At 44.6% G+C, this 23,894-nt stretch overlaps 1 protein-coding gene across 1 annotated transcript in view; it reads left to right on the forward strand.

Annotated features, from left to right (window-relative positions):
• INSR (insulin receptor) overlaps positions 1-23,894 on the forward strand; it is a 1,116,918-nt gene that overhangs the window by 999,402 nt on the left and 93,622 nt on the right. Inside the window, exons 14-15 of the mRNA XM_069649227.1 lie at positions 10,838-10,940; positions 11,051-11,118. Coding sequence (XP_069505328.1) covers positions 10,838-10,940; positions 11,051-11,118 — 171 coding nt within the window. The remainder of the gene's footprint in view (positions 1-10,837; positions 10,941-11,050; positions 11,119-23,894) is intronic.

The raw sequence follows: 23,894 nt of genomic DNA on the forward strand, positions 1-23,894 counted from the left end.
CACTCGGCCGCGTTCCTCCATTTGGTCACCGGATACCTTGGTGACACCTTATAACGTACGGTGAGGGTACTTTATCCCATATATATTCTTCTCTTCATTAGTACTTACATAGGGATCCAGTTATTACATTTATATAGCACCAAAACAACTTGTCTCTAGGCTAAGGTCATTCCGTTGCTGTTACTTGATGTAGTCTTAAATCAAAGCATTGACAAAGCGCACTGTTTTGTCTTTTGTGAACGCATTGGATAGACATTTGCTAGGCACTGCCATAAGGTACTACCTGGCCATATGGCAACATCTGGAACATGGAGTGCTATTACCTTGGCATGAGATCGCAGTGCCTTGAAAATGCCTAATATTCATACACAAGCCAACATTGTTGGCTATGTCCATGTTTGTTTTTAACAGGACTTCAGTGCAAGGAGCATAGATAAATTAAGTGTCTAAAGGCACACTTGGTTAAGGCATTTTTATTACACCAGAAGCACATTTACAGATGCAATTAAGCCATTAACTTTCATGCTTACCAAGAAGACTTGCAGGCCAAAGTTGGATGTTACTGTTTCATAGAGCTTGTCAAAGAGATCACACAGGGATGTGTTTTGGGCTGGGATTGGAGGAGCAAGTAGTGGGTGGGATGGGCTGCAGGGATTAGCATGACGATGTGTATTCAATGGGTGGGTAAATAACCAAACACACACAAGCTGTCGCTCCTCGCATGTCATCGCAATCAGAGCTGGACAAGAGAAGTGCCAAAACAAAAATTGAGGAAGACGTGACTTCGGATGCGAGGAAGAACTAGTTGCCATTTCTCGAAAAGTTGGGCCATATGGTAATTTTGAAAACTCGTCTTGAAAGCAGCGGCTTAGCTTTATACTAGAAGTTAATTTCATGCGAGAGCAACCCAATTACGAATCATCTTTTACCTCTCCTGGCTATTTTATATGCCGATCTGCATTGCCTATGCAGAGCTTGTTGAACAAATCCACAAGATAGGCAGGAGTTTTGTTAGTCTAGGCTTTTGGACATCGTCTTTTTGTATGCACTCCTAAGCGATACAAGTTTCTCTTTTTGCCTGCGAGACCTGACCAAAGCATCAAACATCTGAACAGTTTAATCGAGGGGTTTTGAATCCAGTAGACGACGACCACCAGCTGCTTAGGTATGCTGGTCGAGTGGGGCTTTGCAAAAAGGTAAACGTGCATTATTTGTTGCTCCTACCATAACACTGGAATATTGTTAGTTTGCGCAGACTGAAGACTTATTCTGATGCATACTTTACCCCACACCTCTTCAATAATAAATTTCACATAGTTATCCAGCTGCAACACACATACCTTCTTTCTTAATGTCACAACACCGTTTTATCCAGACGTTCTAATAAGCTCCCTCCATAAAAATATAACGCGTCTTATCCACCTGTGCTAATCTTACCTGCTCCCTTCAGTCGCTCTGCGTTATCCAACTCTATTAATCGCTTTGCCTTTAATGGAACACCCGGACCCACTAATCACGCCTAGCTCCTTATTCCATATTCCAATGGAGGCCTCACCTCCGCTGGAATTTCCTACTTCACTGGCCCTTCTCAGCTTCTGGACACCGTTATAAGTTTGTCCTGGCCTCTGGCGACTTGAAGACTGTCTACTTCGTCCACCAAACTTTCTTTGCCTCTCTCTTCTTGATTTCTGCCCTGCCTCCAGTGGATTCCTGACTGGCACTCCTGTCTGGACACTTTGACTGCAATCGCCACGGTTCCTGACTTTCATTACGGTCTCCCTACTGTTGTCTCCTCCGTCCTTCATTCCCCCATTCGATCAGCTACTGTTCACAACCATCTACCCCATTGTAGTCATCCTCCTTGCAACCACCTTTACCATCCTGTCCCCCTTTATTTATTCACATTTGTTGAGATCACAGCATCCCCGGGGCATCGTGGCACTAGTTAGACATTTATTTTTCTTAGTTGCAGAGATTATACATGATTAACATTTATGATAGTTAATATCACTGGTTACAGACAGTTTTACATAATTACAGATGGTATGGTACTTCTTGGTAACAAATACATAGACAATTGAAAGTGCTGGAGTGGGATTAAATGAAGAGGGTGTTTTTTTCGGAAGGCAAGGAGGGAGTTTTTAGCTCTGTCGGTAGGTAGAGAGTTCCAGGACTTGGCGGCTATGTAGTGGAAGCTCAACCCTCCAGCTCTTGCTTTGTATATGTGGAGGGTGACAATTTGATTAGCGTAGCGAGTCCTGACTGGTCGTGTGAAGGAGGTTTTGGTGATTGCATCTGATAGATAAGAGGGTGCAGTGCGGGTGAGACATTTCTGGGTGAGAGTGAGGATTTTCAAAGCGATGAGTTTTTTTACTGGGAACCAATGGGCTTCTTTTCTGGCATGGATAATATGATCTCTTTTAGGGATGCAGAGTGCTGCTCTTAACACATTGTTTTGAGTCATTTGGAGTCGGTTTATATTTTTGGCGGTTGTACCTGCTAGGAGGGTGTTACAATAGTCTAGTTTGGCACTGATGGTTGCTCTGGCTATAGCTAGGCAGTTAGGTTTGGAAAGGTAAGGCTTTATAGCATTTATAAGTTTATTGGTGTGTGCTAAGGTGGAGGAGATGGTGCTGACCTGTTTCATCATAGATAGTGTGGAGTTCATAGATAGTGTGGAGTCTATGTGAACTCCTAAAGTGTTCACAGTGGGGGACACAGGGATGATGGTATTGTCAATGATGAAATTGGAATATGGTTTGTCTAGTTTGGCTAAGGTGGCTTTTAGACCTAATATGATTATTTCGGTCTTCTCCCCATTGAGGCAGAGGCCGTTGGCCGCCATCCATGCCTGGATGGTGGAGTAGATTGTGTGGAGTGCTTCGGCATCTTTGAGGTATTCCCCAGAGAGTGGTAGGAGTACCTGGGTATCGTCCGCGTAGTTGGTGTACGCGATACTCAGCGCATCAAGCTTATCGAATAGGGGCTTAGTAAACAGATTGAATGTCCTGCACTCAAACTTCTACTCTCCAATTAGACATCTCCTATCCATAACTCATCTACCCATTTGTACCCCCATCGCATCCTCTTTTAACTAACGAAGCCCCTTTGTACTCCTCTCCCATGACCTCTACTAATCCTCCCCCTCTCACCGCTTCACTACATCCCCCAAGACCTCCAGATCTACATACCTCCTATTGCTTCCTGGTACCCTCCTGATACAGCCTTCCTGCCTCCTTATTGTCTCTTTCTCCTTCTTCCTACTTCTCTCCACCCTGCTCTACTGATCTGCCATTAGCCTTTAACAAGGGCTTTCCCTACTCCAGCCCCTGGCTCCTACCTGAGCCTTCCGGTCTGTAACTGATTGCCTCCACCTCCTCTCACTCCCCTTCCTAGTAGTACTCCCTTTCACTCCATCTCCTCCTCTCCCTCACTATCTTTGTCATACCTCCCTGCAGCTTTTATCCTTACTTCCCACTCTCTTACCTACAGCAATCTATTCCCCTCCTTGACATGCGTATTGCCAGATCTCTCCCTTTTCATCCACCTCACTCCTCGCCCCCTTCCCCTCTTTTGCCCCCTCCCTTCTCCTTGCCCTACCACTAATCCTCATGTCCATTCCCTTGCTCAGTTCTCTCCCATGTACTCCCCTTTCCTTCTCTTCCCTTCCTCACCGCCTTAACCTTATCTACCCCCCCAATCCAACCCTCTGGTATAATTAACATTGCTCTTTGGAATGCCAGATCCCTCTGTAATAAGACTGCAGCTGTTCTTGACAAGTTCTTCCGTCTCAACCTTCATTTCCTCTGTCTAACCGAAACTTGGATTCCTCCTCATAACCCAACTGTCCCTGCCTCTCTCACCACTCCTTCCTCCTCCTTCTCCCATGTTTCTCGTTCCTCTGGTCGTGGCGGCGGCGTTGGTCTCCTTTTCCACCCTAAATATCTTTCATCTACTTCTTCATTGTCCCTTCCTACCTTCCCTTCCTTAGACTATTTATATAAATCCTTACTTTTTCCTTCCTTATCTATAGACCCCCTGGTCCCCTCTCCTCCTTTTAGGATGACCCTGGCCACCTCCTTTCACTTTTCTTTCCCTCCCCCTGTCCCCTCAGTCTACTTGGCCATTTCAACCTTCACCTTCCCACCCCCTCCTCCCTCACCTCTTCTCTCCATTCTCGGCTCCTACCTTCTCTCTCCTCTCCCTTCCTCTCCCACTCACTCCTCTGGTTCCACTCTTGATCTCATCTTTAATTCACCCTGATCCTCTTCCCCTGTCTCCTCTTTACCCAACTATCTTTCTGACCATACTCTGCTTTCCTTCCCCATTTCTGCCTGTCTCCCTCCTTCCACTCCCTCACCCCCCTCATATCTTTCACTCGACGTGACCTCCATAACTTTAGCACTTCTCTCTTCCCTGATACCTGCTCCTCCTCTCTCCCACCTCTCTCTGACTTCTCCTCTCTCCCGGCTGATCATGCCCTTTCCTCCCTGTCTTCCTCTCTCTCTACCAGTCCCGATCACCTTCATCCTCTCTCATCTTTCCATCCTACCCATAGACCTTCTGCCAATGCGTAGTCTCCTACGCTGCCTTTAGCGCTGTTGGCTCAAATCCCCCACTCTTTCTAACCAAACCTACTACTTTTCTTGTCACTCTCTTTATGACTGCTGCCTCAACTCGGCTAAGCGCTCCTACTTCTCTAACCTCATTCACTCCCAAGCCTCTCACCCTCGTCGTATTTTTCAAACTCTTTCTCGTCTCCTCTCTCCCCCCACTCCGGATCTCTCTTCAACATCTCCTCTCTCTCTCTCCTTCTGACTTTGCTGAATTCTTCTCCTCCAAAATCCTTTCTCCTCGCCAAAAAATTAACTGGTCTCCTTCTTATTCCCCCCCTCCTTCCACCTGCATGCCTGAATTTTCTCGAATCTCACCCTCTGATGTGTCTCCTCATAACAAAATCCCACCCTACTGCTGCCCCTTCTGATCCCATCCCTTCTGATTCCTAAGATGTTACCCCCCCTCATTCCCTACCTTACTCCCTTCAATACTTCTCTCCTCTGCCACCTTCTCTTCTGCTTTCAGCACGCCACAATTATCCCTATACTGAAGAAGCCTTCTGCCAATCCCCTCCTTGCTTCCAATTTTCGTCCTCTCTCACTTTTACTTTTTTTCACTCAAATTCTTGAACAAGTATTCTATTCTCAGCTCTTGACCTTTGTTACTATTCTCTCTCTCCTCCCCACCCCTCCCAATCTGGTTTTCGCCCTAAACACTCATCTGAGACTGCCCTCACTTATTTTCTCAACTCCCTCCTTACCTCACGCTACGCTAAACAATCCTCGTATCCTCATCCTCCTTGACCTCTCGGCTTCTTTCGATACTATCGATCACCCCTTCTAAATACTCTTTCCTCCTTTGTTTACAAAGGATCTGTCCTCAAGTGGCTTTCCTCCTACCTTTCCGACTGCTCTTTTTCTGTCTCCTGGTGTGGCCGTACCTCCCCTAATCTCCATCTGGATTACGGCATTCCCCAAGGCTCTGTCCTCTGGCCCTTCCTATTCTCTCTTTATACTTCACTCCTAGCCCCTATTATCTCTTCCTTTGAGATTTCTCATCATTTCTATGCTGATGACACCCAGTTGTTTCTCTCCTTCCTTCTCCCCTGATTTACACCTAAATCTCTCTTCCTGTCTTACTGCTATTAAAAACTGGATGTCATCTCACTACCTCTCTCTCAACACTGACAAGGCTGAAGTCTTATTCTTTCCTTCTAACACACTTCCTCCTCCCTCTCCCCTTCCTTCTATTCATTTCCCCTTTATAATCTTCCCATCTCCACCCATGCTCGTAATCTAGGCGTTCACTTCGACTATTCCCTCTCCTTTATCCCTCTCCTTTATCAATCATATTTCCCTTACCTCCCGTGCTTGTCGCTACCACCTCTTCAATATCCGTAAACTTCTTCATCCTAGTATGTAAATTGACCTCCTTACCGTTATTTGCTTCTCCTTTTTTCATGTTCGATGTATTCTGTTATACTGTAAAGCGCTTTGGATTAAAACGCTTTATACATAAAATAAATACAAATATTGAATCACAATGCATATCGAACTTTATTGCACCTGCATTTATTAATTTCGTCCTCCCACCCCTTGTCCACTTTTATGGAACCCCAATTTAGGAATGCCACTTCCTCAGTTGCCATGCCTTCTTATCCAGCTGTTATAATACTCATTGCTCACTGGTGGTTCTCAGAAAACCTCTTGAAAGAAGCGTTTCAATGCCAGTGTTTTTTTCGAAGTAACGGCAACACATTTCTTTCACCCGTGAGATACATATGCTTGAGTCTGCTGCCACATGCGGGACGATCCGTGATCGCGCTTCGCCAATGGTCACATACAAGTAAGGGTGCTTTATACTCTCTGCTTACCAAGAGCTTTTGTTAATAAAAAAAAAATAAGGTGCCGTCATTGACTAACTATGCCAGTAGCCAGCCGTGTGTTTGCTATTTTAAGGGTGTGTCGGGATTACGTGGTGTCTCCTCAAAAAATATTTAGGCTTGAAAGAGAAGGTGATATAGCCGCCTTCTTGAAGGAGAACGCATGGGGAACTAGTTTTAAACAGCAAATGGATAAAAATGAGGACTAATAGCATCGCACTCGCCTTTCCATGGGGGCGGGGGAGGGGCATCAGGGGGGTGACGTCACGGAACTTTTATATTTCTTTGTTGATCTTGATATTTTATTTCTATCGTGCTCATACACACGTGTTTCAGAGCACGACAAGGCAATGGAGGAGAAAAAAAAACAACGATCTTACTATGCCCAGTGACATTGAGAAACGTGCAAGTGGGAGGGAAAGGGGAAAAGTGCATGGAAGGTGGGGGTGAGGGGAGAAGTGGAAAGTGTGGAGCATAGGAAAAACAGATAAATAATAAAAAATAAATAAAGGCAACAAACGGTAGTGCAGCCAGCAAGTGCTGGGTTTAAGGCAGCAGACAGGGTATGTCTGATAAAAGTGCAGGAAGGAAAAAAAGGGTGGGAGGGACTGTATTGGTACAGGTACAGACCCCAGTACATGGGGTGGCTGGGGGCTGGGTGGGTGGCAGGGTGAGCAGGTACCTGGGCCCAGAAGATGGAGGGTAGGCCAGGTGCGCAGTGCTGAGAGAGAACAGATCAGCAAAGGAGAGAGGGGGGGGGGGCGAAGGCCGAGGCAAAGAGGAAAGAACCGCAGATGCATATTTAAGCCAAATATGCATGCAACGTGCCATCAGTTGGTCTTTCCTAAACGAAAGAAATGCAGAGAACAAATGAACATTTGCCTTTCAGAAAATGAGGCATCAACGCTGGAAACCTGGCTTGAGATTTTCACCTGGTAATGTATACAAGGTGCGCACCTTTATCATATTTCGTGGGGAAGTACACCAGAAGGAGGAAGAACAACCTTGTATGTGTCCTCCTTCGTTCTTACGAATGCTTTCAATTCCGTAAATGGCTATTTTTTATGGACAAATCTCAGGAGAATTGGGGTTTCATTAGGACTCCTCCAATTAATAAACCTCTTTTATGAGAACACACCAATCAGGGTGAGGTGTGCAGTTAATCATAAATACTCCAGATGTTTTATGGCAAACGTAGGTGTAAAGCAGGGGTGCCCTTTGGCCCCACTACTGTTTTCGCTATTTCTTTGATTTGGACCCTCACAAGGTATCTCAAGGTCTGAGGGAAGCAATAGCGTTGGGTGATCCAACTCTCATGAAGCACATCTGTAGAGCTGGAATTTGAGACTCTCCTGGCGAGGCGCGCAAATTTATACTCCCTAAAACTGTATATGCCTAGTCTCACCCGAGCAAGTTCTGCCCCTGTTATAACTAAAATAAAGGATGACGATTGCCGAACACACATACTCCAGTCCAATCTAAATGTGTTGCCAATGCACTTAGAACAAGGGCACCATGGCTGGGAGAGCCGATGTGGTCTGCGGTATTGCGAAGACATCGTACACTTTTTGCTGGATTGCATATTTTTAAGTAATCTGAGGGAGCAGTGGTTAAGGCCTAATTTTATTATGAATCTACTATGGTCACAAAGGGACAGTTTGGGTTTTGTCATGCAATGTGAAGATGTGAGGTTTTTATGATTTAGCTTATTTTATTGAGGCGGCCCTTGAGGTGGTTTATAGAAATAGGACCCTGGCAGCATGACATTTTATAATGATTTTTAAATATTATGTTTTAATGTCGAAATACTGTACTACAGGGAAACATTTATTGTTGCTTTTTGTACTTGTTTGTGTATGTTTTAATGGACTTGGTACACAAACAAAATTATTTACTTACTAACTAAAGTACAACCAAATCTGGAGAAAAGAAATCCAGAAAAGGGCTCATTGCTTCTTTGCTAATTTAATGTTAAGAAACCTCAAATAACTTGATGCGAGTTATCCGCAACAGACTCAGATATCTGAGGAGTGATACAAGTTTTGACCAGAAAATGAAGTAGAAACTTGGACACCTTAGGGAATGAACAAGAATTGAGCGTTTATTTAATGCTTTTACCAACTCTGCATTCCGGTTTGCTTCCTTCTAAGAAATGGACAAAATCCACTACACAGTCGCCTTTTCTAGTTCCAACTTCAAAATTACCAAGGGGTTACTGTGTCATCCTACAAAAAAAGTGGGTGGAAGCCATCCACTCGTGTACCCTCGACTTGTGCCCTGAACTCGTCTCTTTGCCCTGCCTGGTACATGCCAGAGGCAGGTATGGATTGGCATATATAGGGCAATGTTAGACCCGACAGACTATTGTGGCAGTTTTGTGGACAGGTTTGACTTTTGATGAGTATTCAGTATACATAATGTATTCCAAATGCAACTTCCTGTAATACTGCATTGGTTTAAATAATGTCACACCTTTAAATATGTGCCGTCGGCCCCTTTTTCTGAATCCGAGCCCTTTTTATTCTCTCATTCCTACTCTGCCCTTAGACGTTTCTTCACAACTATACGTCTGCCTTGCTCTTTCACCTTATAAATGCTGTGTTTTGCTAACTTTTGGAAAAAACGGTCATCACTGGAATTCTGAAACCGAATGGAAAAGAGCTGTAACTGAAGCATTGGTGGCAGCTGACATTACAGAGGAGCTCTTGCTGCATGATCCAACCCGCACAAAATGTAAATTACAACTATTAGATTGGATAAAGACATGCAATTCCTGTTCAAATTATAAAGACTTTAATGAGAACCCGTTTATCCCCAAAGCCTTGGGCATGACAGAGGGATACATGATCAACTGTCCATCCCCTCAGCTTAAAAGTACTTGGTTGCGACCCAATCTTAATCTATGGCCTACTATACAAGTACTGGCCCGACGCCACCTAATAGAGTCTAACCAAAATGAATGTCGACATTGTCATAAAACGGGTCAGGTACAGACACTAAAGCATTTAATAGCAGAATGTGTCAAATTGTGTGAACTGCGTATCTTGCATTTCAGACCTGTTCTTACATAACAAAGATTTAGATGCAGAAACCTTTTGGTCTTTAATATTCGTAACAGACCTGTTCTTACATAACAAAGATTTAGATGCAGAAACCTTTTGGTCTTTAATATTCGTAACTGATAAAATTAGTGTGAGAATCGCTGTAATTAACTTTTTGGAATCTCTGAATTGGCAGTATGAAGAGTTGGCCCAGTTAGTTTGTAAGTGACTTTTATATTGGAAATAAAAAATCCTGGAGGAAAAAAAAAATAATCTCGCCAGCAATTGCTCCTGAAATCTTGAGGGGTGATAATCCAAGTTAGTGCTTAATCAGCTCTCACATTGAGAACCAAAATTAACAGAGGAAAAGGAAGAAAGACCAAAAACACAAATTGTGTACATTTCTCATATTTCTGGTTTATTATATACTTTATTTAAGACACCTTAACTGGATTGGATTGAGATTTTATTACTTTAACTAACAAACTGGGTTTTAGCGAATTGAAATAATAACACTAAGTAGGTGAATCACATTTCTTAATGGAGATAGCTGGCTGCTTACAGGTATTATGTAATGTCAGATAATGTAATTTTACTTTTACCTTTTTTTATTTTGTTTATTTTATTCTTGCTTGCTTTTCTTGTATTTTTCTGTTTTTTGGTTCTTGACTTGATATTTTGTAAAGATCCATTTGTGTAATAATTTTTGTGAAAGTTCCATCAAAAAGTTTTCAAAAGTTGATCAGCTATATCAATAAAAAAAAAAATCTGAAATGGGCCTTGGCACAACTATTACCAGGCACATGCTCTTATTCATTGGGGGTTGCACAGGAATTATCTATGACAGCTCCATACGCAGTGATAACATTACATACGAATATCCCCTTTATGTTCAACCCAAATCAGCATTTCACTGCAAATAACGTGTCGAAGCAGTCAGCTTAGTCCATGCTTGCTTAATCTTTCTGCATAGTCGAGCGTGTCTGAAAAGTCTCTAATGATAAAGTGCCAACCCACACTTCCAGACGCTTCGGTGCGTGCCACATCCTTTTTTGCTCTGCTGCAGCATGGATCTTGAGGCCGAATGGCTACTTGAATCGCATCGCCCTCCTTTACCTTGGAGCAATACAGTGAGACCACAGAGAAAGGCAGAAAGTTGAAAGAGATAAGCAATAAAGGCAATGTCAAATAACATTACCCATCGTATCTTTCATAACATTGACATATTTAATGTAAACTCACTGATAACATTCTTATTGCGGGGCGTATGAATGTAACCGTTCTATAAACAGTAATGCATACACTGTAAAGAGATTTTATCAGAGTGTCCTAACTTTTTCTTTTCTCTTTCATCTAGCCAACGCGACACTTAACATCATCCTGATAGTCGTGGTGCCGGTGATAGTAGTCCTGTTAATTTGCGTGCTGGCTGCAATAGGCTATATGGTGATTAAGAAGAGGTAGCGCATCATGGCCTAGTCCATTGGAATTTCAACGATATGATTCAGATTGCTAATGCTTTAAATTGCATCTGTTGTAATGAAATCTATTGTTTTGTTTTTTCTTCCAGGGAAACTGGTGGCCCGTCTGGTCCACTTTATGCCTCTTCTAATCCAGAATACATAAGCGCCAGTGAAGGTAAGTGCACCCAGCCCATGCTGTGCCTTAATGCAGAACTGCCATACATGCCCGGATCAGCCTTTCCTCCATATCTGCTCATACTGTGCTCTGAATACTCGACGGGAACGGGATACCCATTGTTGTTGAAAAACAAGCCAGAACCTCCTACTTAATGGTATAACGAAAAAGGAGGAACTAGATGTCAGATACTTTATAAAAACAATGTATTTCATATACATTTCATGTATTCCTAACCATGACTAAAAAAAACTCACGTCTCAAGATTTGATTAAGGTGCTAAAGTATCTCTGACACCCAGTTGCTCGTTTTCGTTCTACTCTGCTTATAATGTTACTGCAGTGGAGCTAACCCCACAAGTAAGATCCTGCACTCGTACATACCCCCCACATCATCCACTGCCTTGACAATCTTCACAGCATTCTCTAGTATAATAATGTTTGCAATTGATTTCTTGTGGGTGCCTTTGTATTCCTCCTCTGAACCCTGCTGCCATCCCATACCATGTGTACAGTATATGGTGTCAGGACAGCTTAGACGTAGCGAGTAATGCAAGAAACATATTAATACAGCACTTTGAATCATCAGGAGGAATCTTTCTATAAAACATGGTATTCCTATTCGCCCCCAGTTACTAAATATAGGGTTCTGCTGCTCCTAAAGGCAAGTCCATACATACATGAGAAATACCTCAAATAAAAAACGGAGACCTCCCATGATACATTGGCACCAACAAAGCAAGAAACTACAGCCTCTAATCTCTGCTTAAAGTATTCTTTCCCATATGCCGGTAGCGTCTGCCCTCCTTGACAACTGTGGGATCCTCTAAAGATGCTCGCGCATGTATTTAAAGGGCTCTGCTAAAACACAAAGGTGCACAACTGATGTCCAAGATATTTCCGTGCAAGTTCTTCTTAAGCCTTCAGCAGTATGACAGCTGGTCTTTTCTATCAATTTGTAAACCCACAATTCCCAAAATGAAACCGCTTTAGATGTCTCTCACTTGATTAGAAAAAAAAGGAGGGATATGTGGCTGACGGCAGTATTCAATTAGCTTTAGTTTGTATTCCTTAGCTTGCAAGCTCTGTCAAATGTCAGATAAAATAGCGCCTTAGTAATGTATAATATCTTAATGTATTCTCTGTCCAAAAGCACTATGGACATCTTTGATATGACTACAATGAAAACCAGACCTATTTGGTAAAACCAGATCCACATGTGCCAATATGGCACGAGGTGTCTATGTAACAGATGTCACGATGAGGGGTAGTGCTGGTAGTCCACCAACTGGGTTGAGTCTTAAGATGCGACACCTAGTCCACTCTCAGTAACTGGGGAACCCTTTATTGAGAATATCACCGTTTCGCTAGATCTCAATTGTTCACTAGCATTGGGATTTTGTATCTGATACAGCGTTGAGTGTACAAAACCTTCTTCTGTGTGTATTTTTATTCCAGAGACAGGTCGTCAAGGTAAACTGTAAAACGTGGATGTCTCGTGACACCGTTTTGCACCATGTTTCTATTAATTATGGATTCTCTTGGTGTACAGAAGTCTACTATCTTGTGATTGCTCTGAAATGTTTACTTTGCTAACGTTTAACATCATGGGCTTATCTCTGAAACTCGCCTAGGATGTCAACCTGAAGCCCACTAGGCACCAATACGTCACCTCCATCTTGAGGTTGTTTTCATCTGCCATTGGGTTTGGTCTGCAGCAGTGCATATTTAAAATCTACAAGCCACTTACACGCTTAAAGCACATTTAACAAGAAGAAATTGGTAGAAGGATTCCAAAATTGTTTCAATCAGAGTTTGCATATGCTTTTGTATGTCTGGCAGTGGGGTAGTCTCCTTTTAAGTTTGTCCATAGGTTGCTGTGAAACACACATCGAATTTGCAAATTGTGTTTGTCTTGCGGAACTCACCATCGCCTTATGCCGATACTATTGATTCTGCATTGGCATTGGGTGGTTTTTGCAATGGTGTTTTGATGAGGACCGGCAAGTAAGTACTCTTAAGAGGAAGAAACAGTCTGATTTGCCTTTTTAGACAAAAGCAGGGTTGTGTCCGATATGGAAAACTATAGACAATGACGCATGCAAATCTATTGATGCTCAAGGCAAAAGCTCACTGTGTTAATAGATTAGCCCCCGACAACCTCTGAGCTGAAAAGCAAGAATGCATGATGTCCGCTGCCCGGAAACATAGCTCAAAAATCCTTGCTGCTCTGGATCAGAACTTATATTCCAGCTACATGAACTTAACCATCTAAACAGAATACGAGGGATAGAAAGAAGGTGTCTTTTGAGGATTCATCAAGCTTGAGCCCAAACTCCTTGAGTCAAGACCTTCAGTCTCTTTGCAGCAGACATTTCCATTAAGCAGGCAAATGTTGCTTTAAGCAAAACGGAATCCTTACCAAGCAAATAGATGAGAAAACAAAGATTGTCTTTCAATTATGAAAGTTGCTACACCTGAAGGTTTACATTTTGGGGCAGGTGAAGGTGATCCCCTATCTGCTAGAAGATTTCGAAAGAGACTTGGAGTGGTATGAGGTTGCCTCTCATTTTGAGTGGAAGTCATAGTCAGTAAAGACAACTTGATAGCATATGATTGAGTAATCTAAAGAGTTGCTGCCCACTGTAATATCCAGAGGCGATTTCTCCTGCCAATACTGATTGATAAAACAATTACATTACTATATGTAAGCGATGCTTCAAATAGAACTCAAGTATTCAAGCGGATGCCACTTGATTAGGAGTCTTCAGGTAAGTCTTTATTTAAATGACCCCGCAGCCCGAGCGCTCCACACTACACCAGCAGCAGCCCGCTCTCCCAGCCACTAACTGACAAACCGACCCCTTGCGGTCCCATTCCCGAATGGAACGCACAAGGAAGGCACTACAGCACCGGCAGAAGTAACCAGCCACTACAAGAACAAAGGCCATTTTAAACCAACAAACCCTATGTTCTCCAAGTGTTCAAAGAAATAAGACCAACTTCAGCCAGCATCAAAAAATCTTTTCCACTGATAGTTGCTTCATCAGGTCATAAGGGCACCCCGGTTTAATTGTAGACATTTGTTGCTAGGTTTGTGGAGGCGTTTGCCCTAAAGAAATAGACAAGTAATAAATATATCGTTTAATGGCAAGCAGTACCTTCTTTGTGAAGAGTGTTGATGAGGAGATAGAGAAAATGAAGTAGAAACAGATATGACATAATCACTGGGAGCATTGGAACTGAAGGGGACAGTTCTGTAGAGATCTACAGGCATCACCAGAAACAGATGAAGGTATAGCACTAGGAGTGATGCTATAGGCTTCCAGTTGATCGGATGTGATGGTTTTCTCAACTTTTTTTATTTCGTTTATTGGGAGTGTTAGACATTAAACAGTCTTATAATGCGTTTTACAATATTCAATGCATGAACATACAATTCCTTAAACGAAAATACATTTACAAAGTTACATTAGTTGTGATGACCTGTCCTTTTCTTGTAACCACAGCACCTTTTAGTCATAGTTCTGTTAGATCAGCCTAACAATTGTGTTCATCCATGGGGATGTTTATCAGACGCACATCGTATTTTTAGGGATTCCTTTGCTGTGCTAAGACAACTGCCAGACACAGCAAATAGAATCCACAAAAGAGTTGATCTCCAATGTAATAAAAACTTGCACTGGAAAAGCCAGGCCAAGCTGAAAGCACAAGATAGACCCTGTGATATTTGATCAAAGGTTTGCGTGTAAGATGGTCAGGATGAGCTAATTCTTGTAGAATGTACCCCCATATGTAGATACTTGTAGATTTTCCTTATCACCCCAAAAGTAGCTGACGATTAACACTTTCCAGGTTTTAATCGCATGTACTAACTGTTTTATTGTACACCCTCCCAACGCCTTGTTATTTAGCTTAGAGGGGCTGTCGGGAACGTTTTTCCATACACCTTTGGGGAAGGGTGTCCAAATTCTTGACCTAAGTGGTAAAGCAGGATGTCCGACATCCCAGACCACACATCTCTTGATAGGTAACAAAGCAGGGCTGTCAGAATTTGCTCCGGCAGCGGACGTCTGGTTACACAGTAAAATTGGTATCATGCATTGACCCAATAAAATACATTACTCATAATATATTGTGAATATAGTCTTGTTAACGGGCTTAGATTTCACATCGGTAACCATCTAGTGATTGGCTCAGATTATTCCATTGATCTTTTATCGATTTTGAAACTGGTTGTTGCTATCCCTAACCCACATGTACAGGGACCCATGCTGTGTCACACGTCGACATCCTTAGATAGTATTTTTCTGCCATCAGTTGACCAGTTGTGCACGGAGTAGCGATTAGTTTCTCCATTCAACGCCATTCCACCATATAGTTCGAAGCCGATCATTAATCGACATTCAATACCTAATGAGAGATGGCCACCCGCCGGAAGATGCGCAGTAAGCAGAGACACTATTTTACAGTTTCTGTGGGCCATTTCTTGGATTGCCTCTATTCTCTTTTGTCACATTTCCCAAGGGCCCACGAAATCCACACATGGATAAACCCCATGTAAATTCTGTTCAAGGTGTAACTCTGTTTTCTGAAAAGATAATGCACCATGTGAGTAACAACTTGTTCCAAGGGGCCGTGCTGGCTGTAAAAACAGTTCAAGCACAAGGCCCTTAAAGAGCACCAAACCAAAAGCTGGGCAGCATACGCCATTTAGGCTGTAAAGGTGCAGGACGAGACATCGGTCACAGCAGAGGCTCTCAAAGGCGAGAAATGGAGCATCAGGATCGATACTGACCCCAAGATGAGGTGCCACGGGACAAAACCTCAGAGAAGGCCTGGCAAACAAAGGCTAAAGCCTGGAAACAACAGAGTCTCTCACTCGGCCTGTGTGTCGAGCACAGTTGACACCGACACACACAAACTCAGCATTCCCAGTCCAGTCACAGTAAAGGAAAGCCATTGGGGAAGGAAAAGGTTAATCCCAAAATTCAAGCGGACATCTATCTCACACAAAAACCAGACAGAAGGGGGCTTATACATGGAGGGAGGGTTATCCCTTATCTCTTACATGCAGAAAAAGGGTAAAGGGTCTAATTGAATTCTCAAAGTTTATTAATGATTGGGAGGAGGTGCAGGAGGAATGGGCTGAAGTGTACCCATCCCTGCTTCCCCATTTTATTTCTAAACCAGCAAGCCTCTCACAGCAGGTTTGGAACTGTAAGGGAGGCATGGTATCACATGTATGGCACTGACACAAGCGTTACAACTTTCAAACCCTTTATTAGATTCTTGGGGTTTGGAAAAACCCCTACTTTGCCCTATAGATATGATGGGAGTAGTCTCTACCATCAAATACTAAAGAAAACGGTATCCAGGCATTGCATCAAATACATAGTATCGAATGAAAAAGCATCGAAAAAAAATGCATCGAAAAAATGCATTTTATTGTAGGTAAAGTTTTTTTTTTAACTATAATGGGTTTTAAGGGGTTAAAAAAAACAGGGGTTGGTGCCCCCCGCTCCCCTTAAAACATTTTGTAAAAAAATGCATTTTTTCGATGCACTTTTTTTCCAGTGGTTGTGCATTCGATGCAATCACTAGGAACCAAGAATACACAGTCCTAGTCAGTCTTTGTCAAATCAAAATGGCCTATACTAACAAAACCTTATGCCTGCCCTATCTCTTGTACAAAAAGTGTGTAATGGGGAATGTGTATTCAAAGGAAAGTCTGTGTTATAACATAAAAGATTAAGATGACTGAGTTGGCTCTCCACCCCACGTTGGACAGCATGAAGTAAGGCGGCCCCCATAAACAGGATGAGACACTCTGGCTCAGGTTATCAACAAAAGGCAGTTCAAAATGTGAGTCGATGCCCGCTTGGCCTTCCACATTAAAGTCACTTATTATAAAGTCACTTATTCTAGTGTTCTAAAAGTTCTTTCACATTTCAACAAAAGTTTACATAGGTCTTCCTCTGTCTGGCTAGGACTTCTCAAGGCATCAATAGTTCACGTATGTCTCCCGCAGCTGGGTTCGGACCTTGCAATCACAACACTTGCAGGTGTTCCCTTCCCCAAGCTTTATTTACATTCGTTAGGGGTTTCCTTCCCCTAACTTATTTCGAGCTTTCGGTCTCCCTCAGCCATGCTCGGACCTTTCACTGATATTGAAGACTTTCGAATGTGCAAGACTTTTACCATGAACCTTTTCAGAACCACTTCGACTTTCACTTCAGCACTCCTTTGTCATTTGCCCCAGTGTCTCTTGGTCTTGGTAGTTTCATACCACAAGCACAAAAGTTCAAAGAAATCTTCCTCTTAAAGGAATCACCTTTCAACTTCCCCTTTCATCTGGGTTAATCTTGACCATTGCACATTTCAGAGTTTATTCACTGTATATCAAGACATTGAGCATTTCACAGAGACTTGCGAGTGGGCTACTTCCAGTGGGTTCACCTTTGACCTGGAAGATCTGTTCCTTCTTGTGTTCCACCTTGCTCAGAGTATGTCTCTATGTTCCACCTTTTATCCGTGTGTGTGGGGGGGGGGGGGGACTAATGGGTATCGGATGTATGTGATTAAGGTGAAGTGCCTGACTTTGCCTGACCTGTTTTGCAGGACATGTCCAATGAGATATGTACGTGTTAGCCTCTTTACTCTGTCACACTCTTCCTTGGCCCAGTGTTTGTGTAGAAAGGGGGGGGGGGAGGTGGGACATTGGAGAATCCTATAAAATAGGATGGGGTATTGGTACTGGAAAGGGTGCAATACCGCGTCTCACCATTGGTTGTCTCACCCCCACACCCTGAAGACCACCAAACAAAGGTGAACTGCCCGCACTGGTCCACCCCCAGGGTCTGGATCCAAAGGCTATGACCATGCCTTGGCCACCTGAGACAAAGATCCCTGATTACTAGTAAGTGAGCTTTACTGAAGAAAAGAGGTGGGTAGGTTCAATATTGGGGTGCAGGAGTCCAACAGGCAGATTTACTTTATTGCAGACGGCTTGAAGGAGAAGGAACAGGTCTTCCCTTGCATTCTCTTGTTGAAGCCATCAAGAAGTGAATTGCTTCCTCTCTGCTTAAATTTGTAGCTACTAAAGCTGTAAATCGAAGTACAGAGAAAGAAAATACCATTTCCCTCTGATCGCTTGTACAGTCAGGGCTAACCTATTCCAGGCTTGTTGGTGGTTACTACTGCCTATAAGCGGAGCAATGTTCCACTCTCAATGACCGCACCGTTCGTTCATGGAGAGTAAAAGGATGTATTCCTTCGGAGGAAAATGGCGACTGCAGCAGCTTATAGAGTCCTCATCGCCAATGTCACATCATTGATGACACAGTACAGTCTGGCCCAGTTCAAAATTAAATCCGATGCACTTCACCCAGATGTCTAAAACATTCTTCAGGAAGGAAAATAGATTGCAAATGAAGTAATCTAGAATAACCTTGATGCAGCAAAAACACGAACTGTCCGGTTGCCAGGACCACTGTTACCAAAAGGCATGTCTGGCTGCGCGGCACAGTATTGTAACCTGAGAACCAAGCTAATGTATTGGATAAACCTGTAAAAAACTCAACTGTTCAGCAGAGCAGTGGGCAAAGAATTGGAGAAGGCAAAGGAAGATCATCACATGTCACAATACGGAGGCCATATCAACTACTTTGGACACCCTCCAACCGTCACCCCTTGCACTCCCAGTCCTATGGACAAGCTTCTGGCCGTTTAGCTAGCCTACAGGGAGCTGGTGGTTCTGCAGCACAGGAACGCAAGCCTATGCCAGCACCACACCACAGCACTGTACATAAGGTAGAGGCCAACCCCCAAAAGGGGCAGCCAGTTTTTCAAATCATTGACTTCTATACAGCTCCTCCACCATGTTTTGATGAATAACATTTACCCATGCATGTTAGGGGTTTACACATGAAAAGTTGGTATTAAGCACAAACAGGGGGAAGGGTACTGCATGGACCAGCTGGAGAAACCTCACAACCTCTCACCAATAAACAGAAAAATCCTGCAGGATCATCTTCAGCTACTTTAAAAGAAGTTGTGGCACTGATTTAAAATGGGGCTATCGAGCAAGTAGCAGACAGCCAATTTAACACAGGTATTTACTCTTTATATATCCTAGTATCCAAAAAAACAAGAACACTAAAAGGCCTATATTGTACCTCCAGCCAGCAAATAAATATGTAAAGCAGCAAAAGTTCACAATCACTACTCTCCAAGAGGTAGTTCCACTTACAAAAAGGTGGGGATAACATGACAATGCTGGATATGAAAGATGCACCCTTTTAAATATCAATGTTTCCAGGCCACTGCAAATATTAGCACTTCTAGGGGGACAACCGTCATTTCCGGTTCAAGTTTTAATTTGGGGTTTGCTTCAGCACCTTATGTGTTCACGAAAGTGCTTGCAGTAGTGGCAGCAAATCTGTGCTGCGCAAACATATTAGTGTATCTGGACGACTGGCTTATAACAGGGGAGAACACAGCAGCGTGCTGACTAGCAAACATCAGAACACCGTAGATCTTCTCCATCTCGGATTATCAGTCAAAGAACTACATTCTCACCTTATTCCACACCAGATCAATCTATTTCTAGGAGCCAGCTTGCACTAAAACGAGGCGAATGTTTATCCCTCTCAAGAAAGAGTACATGAATAATTAGACCTTGTTACAAGGTTGGTTGCCCAGTAACAGTCAGAAAAGTAATAAAAATGCTAGGAATAATGGCATCCGACATTTTCATCCCCCATGTACGCCTCAGCATGCGCCCTATACAACTATGGCTTACGAGCCAGTGGTCACAGTTGTCTGGTGGGTGGGACGATTTATTGATGGTGTCGCAAAGGTGTTGAACACACTCCAATGGTAGATCTATGTTAAAAGGCGCTGACCCTTTTTTTATTGAACAGTGCAGATTACCATTACTGGAGCTCACAGCACCATGCAGAACAGCAGACATCTCAGCATATAAATAAGCTAGAGCTCCTAGCAATCAAGATGTCCATGTGTTCTTTCCAAGCACTTCTTTCAAACGGAAGCGTGCTTAACAACACAGACAATACCACAGCCATTTTTTAAGTTAACAGGATGGCACAAGTACTTACTCTTCTATCGCAGCACATATGGCACTGCTGCATCGACAAGCATATTCGACAAGCTCAGCACCAGGAAAGCACAATTGTCTCTCAGAAAACATATGCATAGTTCTGCTAGGAACGGGAATCTGAACTCACCACAAGCAAACTCAAAACAGTTTGTTGCAACCTGGGGGTATCCATCTGTAGACCATTTATTTGCCACCGCAAATTGCCTGGCCTTTCTATCCAGGTACCCACAGTAGGGGTCATTGGTTAACACACTATGGATGAACTCGTCAGGGATATTTCCATACTTTTCCTCCTGACTCCATTAGTTCACAATGAGGTTCACAAACTACTTCAGGAACAACAGGCCCTGATTCTCATTGCATCAATGTGGGTGAGACAGCTTTGGTACTGTCCCCTCCTAAGCATGTTAATGTTTCCAATCTCTGCCCAGTTTGCATCCTGCTAAAACAGTATCGGCAGATAACTTGCCCATGTCCTTGCACTACAAACTTGGCAGTCTGGCTCTTGAAGCCATAGAGTTTGATCATTTACACTCACCCCTACTATGCATGGATACGGCCAATCACCCACCCCTGTCTGGCTGGGAGCTTAAATACGGTCCTTCAGAGATTAATGGGACCTCCTTCTGAACCAATGCATCAAGCTCCTTTAAAGGAACTGACTTACAAGATAGCCTTCCTTGTTGCAGCAACCTCTTTCATACGAATACGATGGCGTCAAGCTCTTAATCACGGAACCCTTTTTTTCTATAGTGTATGTTTGTGAAAGCAGGTTTGTATAGTGTCCAATTGCACTGTGTTGGTTTCAAGGCACAAGGGGCAGCTGCATGGCCTGTTCAGAATTTCCTTTCCAAACCGGACACCCTGATAGCTAGAGCGCCAGTTGTATATTTTGAGATAAGATAGAGATCTAAACAATTTAGAGGGCAATTGACCAGCAACTAGATGAATATTCAGGAGAATTATTATCCCTCAAGAACACGGTCACATCTGATAGTAAACCTTAGCCTTCACAAAGATGCTAGCCAAACACGTGTTGGCTGTTCAATGAGGAATACATTTGGAAAGAATAAATTGATGGACTAAGAATATCACAAAATGTGTTATTAATAAGATTGGAAAGATGATCGTGTATGAAATGGAAGATGAATTTTGGGCATAGCGCGTAAAGCCCTTTTTCACTATACACAAGCACAAAGTGGTTTTAAGAATGCACCCTTGCGGGGGCGTGGTTTGGAGCGCCATCGATGTGGTCGCTCCTCTGAAGCCGCCCGTGGGATGCCCGCTGCCGCCGTCAAAATCATGCGGTTCCCTTGAGGGTACCGAGCCACTAATGCCATCCAAGGCGACCGGAACCATCACAGCACAACCCGGCCCAAAATGATCATTTAACGCGGGAGCGTTCTATCCGAAATTGGCCGCCAAACTCAGCGCCCGTCACCATCCGAGGAAAGCAAGATGGCGGCCACGCCGGAGCCCAGCAGCAAACTACGAACCTCGCGGTGACGGGCGTGTGGAGTGCTGGGGAGCTGGAGAGGAGGAGCGGACGGGTGCCTGACATCCTGCAAAGGTCCTCAGACCCGCCGACAAAGAGCCACCCAGTCAGAGGCAGCCGGGGCCTGAGACGAGAGATCCAGCCGTAGCCTGTACCTGGGGCGCGCTGCGCTCGCGTGCTCGGCTGCGGGCAATATGCTGAAGTTTGCTCCCTCCCTCTTCTCCTCCCGAGCTGACTCGGAGCCTTGATGCGCACACTGGAGGAACATCGGGCGTTGCAGGTGGGTCACCCCCAACCCCCGCCTAAGGATCGAAGCCGGTCCTTCTCCCAGCACCAGCCGACAACATCGCCAACCACACACGAGAAATGCGCGAAGGCGACCGGGGTCTCCCCGTTGATTGATCTGCTCCGCGGGCGTGGGGCACTGAGCGGATGCCCCAGGGCCGCTCCTGCTGCCCAGATAAGCTCTAACCCCGAAACAAAGCCCCCTCTCCGCGCAACGACTGTACAACATGAGCCGGACCTAACCTGCTAGATCAGCAGGAGACCCCAACAACGGCCCAGGGTCCCTCCCGAACCAACGCTCCACGCGGCAGTCCCACCAGCTGAAGCACTACCTGCTACAAAAGTCCCCCCTTACAAGCTTCCTGGGGCGCCCCGGCCCATATACCCATCCAGTGAACTGGTTCGCCTCGGGGCAACGGCTCTTCCCGCCAGCTCTTCTTTCCACGCTCGAATGCCCCTCGATAGCTACCTGTGGAAACGCACGACCAGCCGCCCCAACAACTCTTAGGAACCTGCAAGACCTGACCAAGCAGGGAGCTGGCAGCAATATTCACCCCTAGAGGCTTCCCCCACAATCCTAGTGCTTTCCAGAGAACTCTGTGACCTCTTCAGCCGAGACCGCTCCACACAACCACCATGTCCAAGCAAACAAAAGCCAACAAGGGTGCGGATATAACCACCATGTTCGCCACATCGGATAAAAGTAAGAAGCAAGACCCTCCTAAACTCACCCCACAGAAACCTCAAGAGGAAAGGGGTGCCCTCGCTACCAAAGGGTACCTAGTGGCCTTCATGGCTGACATTTTGAGTTCTGCTCTTGCCTCTCAGAACTCGCCACCAAAGTGGAGCAGACAGACCCGAGGGTAACGGAGGTCGAGCAGAGGCTCGGAGAAATCGAAGACCATTCACGGTATCACACAAACACTCTAGGGGAAATCCAGAGATCCATCAATACCCTGCAACACAAATACGAGATCCTGGAATTTAAACAGGAGGACCTGGAAAACAGGGCATGTCACAACAACCTCCGCATCCGGGGCGTCCCAGCCTCTGACAACAAGCTGGCAGAGTACGTGGGGAGCTTCTTCGAGGCTTTACTCCCAGACCTAAACAAATCCCAGCTCTTGCTAGACCGAACCCACAGCCGGGGAGTGGACTCAGATCCCCAACTGATGTTATTACCAGGGTCCACTTCTTCACAACCAAAGAGGCAATCTCAGTGATCAGCCGTCAAGGAGATATCACCTTCCAGGGCACCCCACTTCAGATTGATCAAGACCTCTCATTACTCACCCTTCAGAAAAGGAGAGCTCTCTGACCCCTGGCACTTTTCCTCCAGGACCAACAGGTCTGATACAGGTGGTTATTTCCGACAGCTCTGCAGTTCTCATATAAAGGCACCCTGTGCCGAATTAGCCACCTGGAAGACGCAGATAAAATCATGCACCCGACCTCGCCCCGAGAGCCCTCCACGCCAAACCCAGAGGGAGCTGGGGACCCTGAGCCGCCCCCTCCCCGAAGCCCAGACAGTCATCATGGTCAAAAATACAGCGGAAGAGGAGGGGATGATCAAAGGTGGTTCCGCGTCCCAGGGAACCCATACTATTCCAGCCTCAGCTCACCTGGCCTCACCTAATAGGGATCCACCACCTCACTTCTAAATTAATAGATCTCAACGATGGTGGCAGCGGGCCATACCCATGGCTCATACCCACTCCGTTGGGGTCCCACGTTAAAACCTCAAGTGCAGGATGATACTCTTATGGCTCACACCGGAAATGGCAGTTGAATCACCCTCTTATGACTCCCCCATCCCCTCCCCCCCAACCCAAGCGACGGGGAGAGAAGTAATATCAGACCATCAGACCTTGAGACT

This window comes from Ambystoma mexicanum, chromosome 1p, assembly GCF_040938575.1.
Source record: "Ambystoma mexicanum isolate Mex_15411 chromosome 1p, UKY_AmexF1_1, whole genome shotgun sequence".
Lineage (NCBI taxonomy): Eukaryota > Metazoa > Chordata > Amphibia > Caudata > Ambystomatidae > Ambystoma > Ambystoma mexicanum.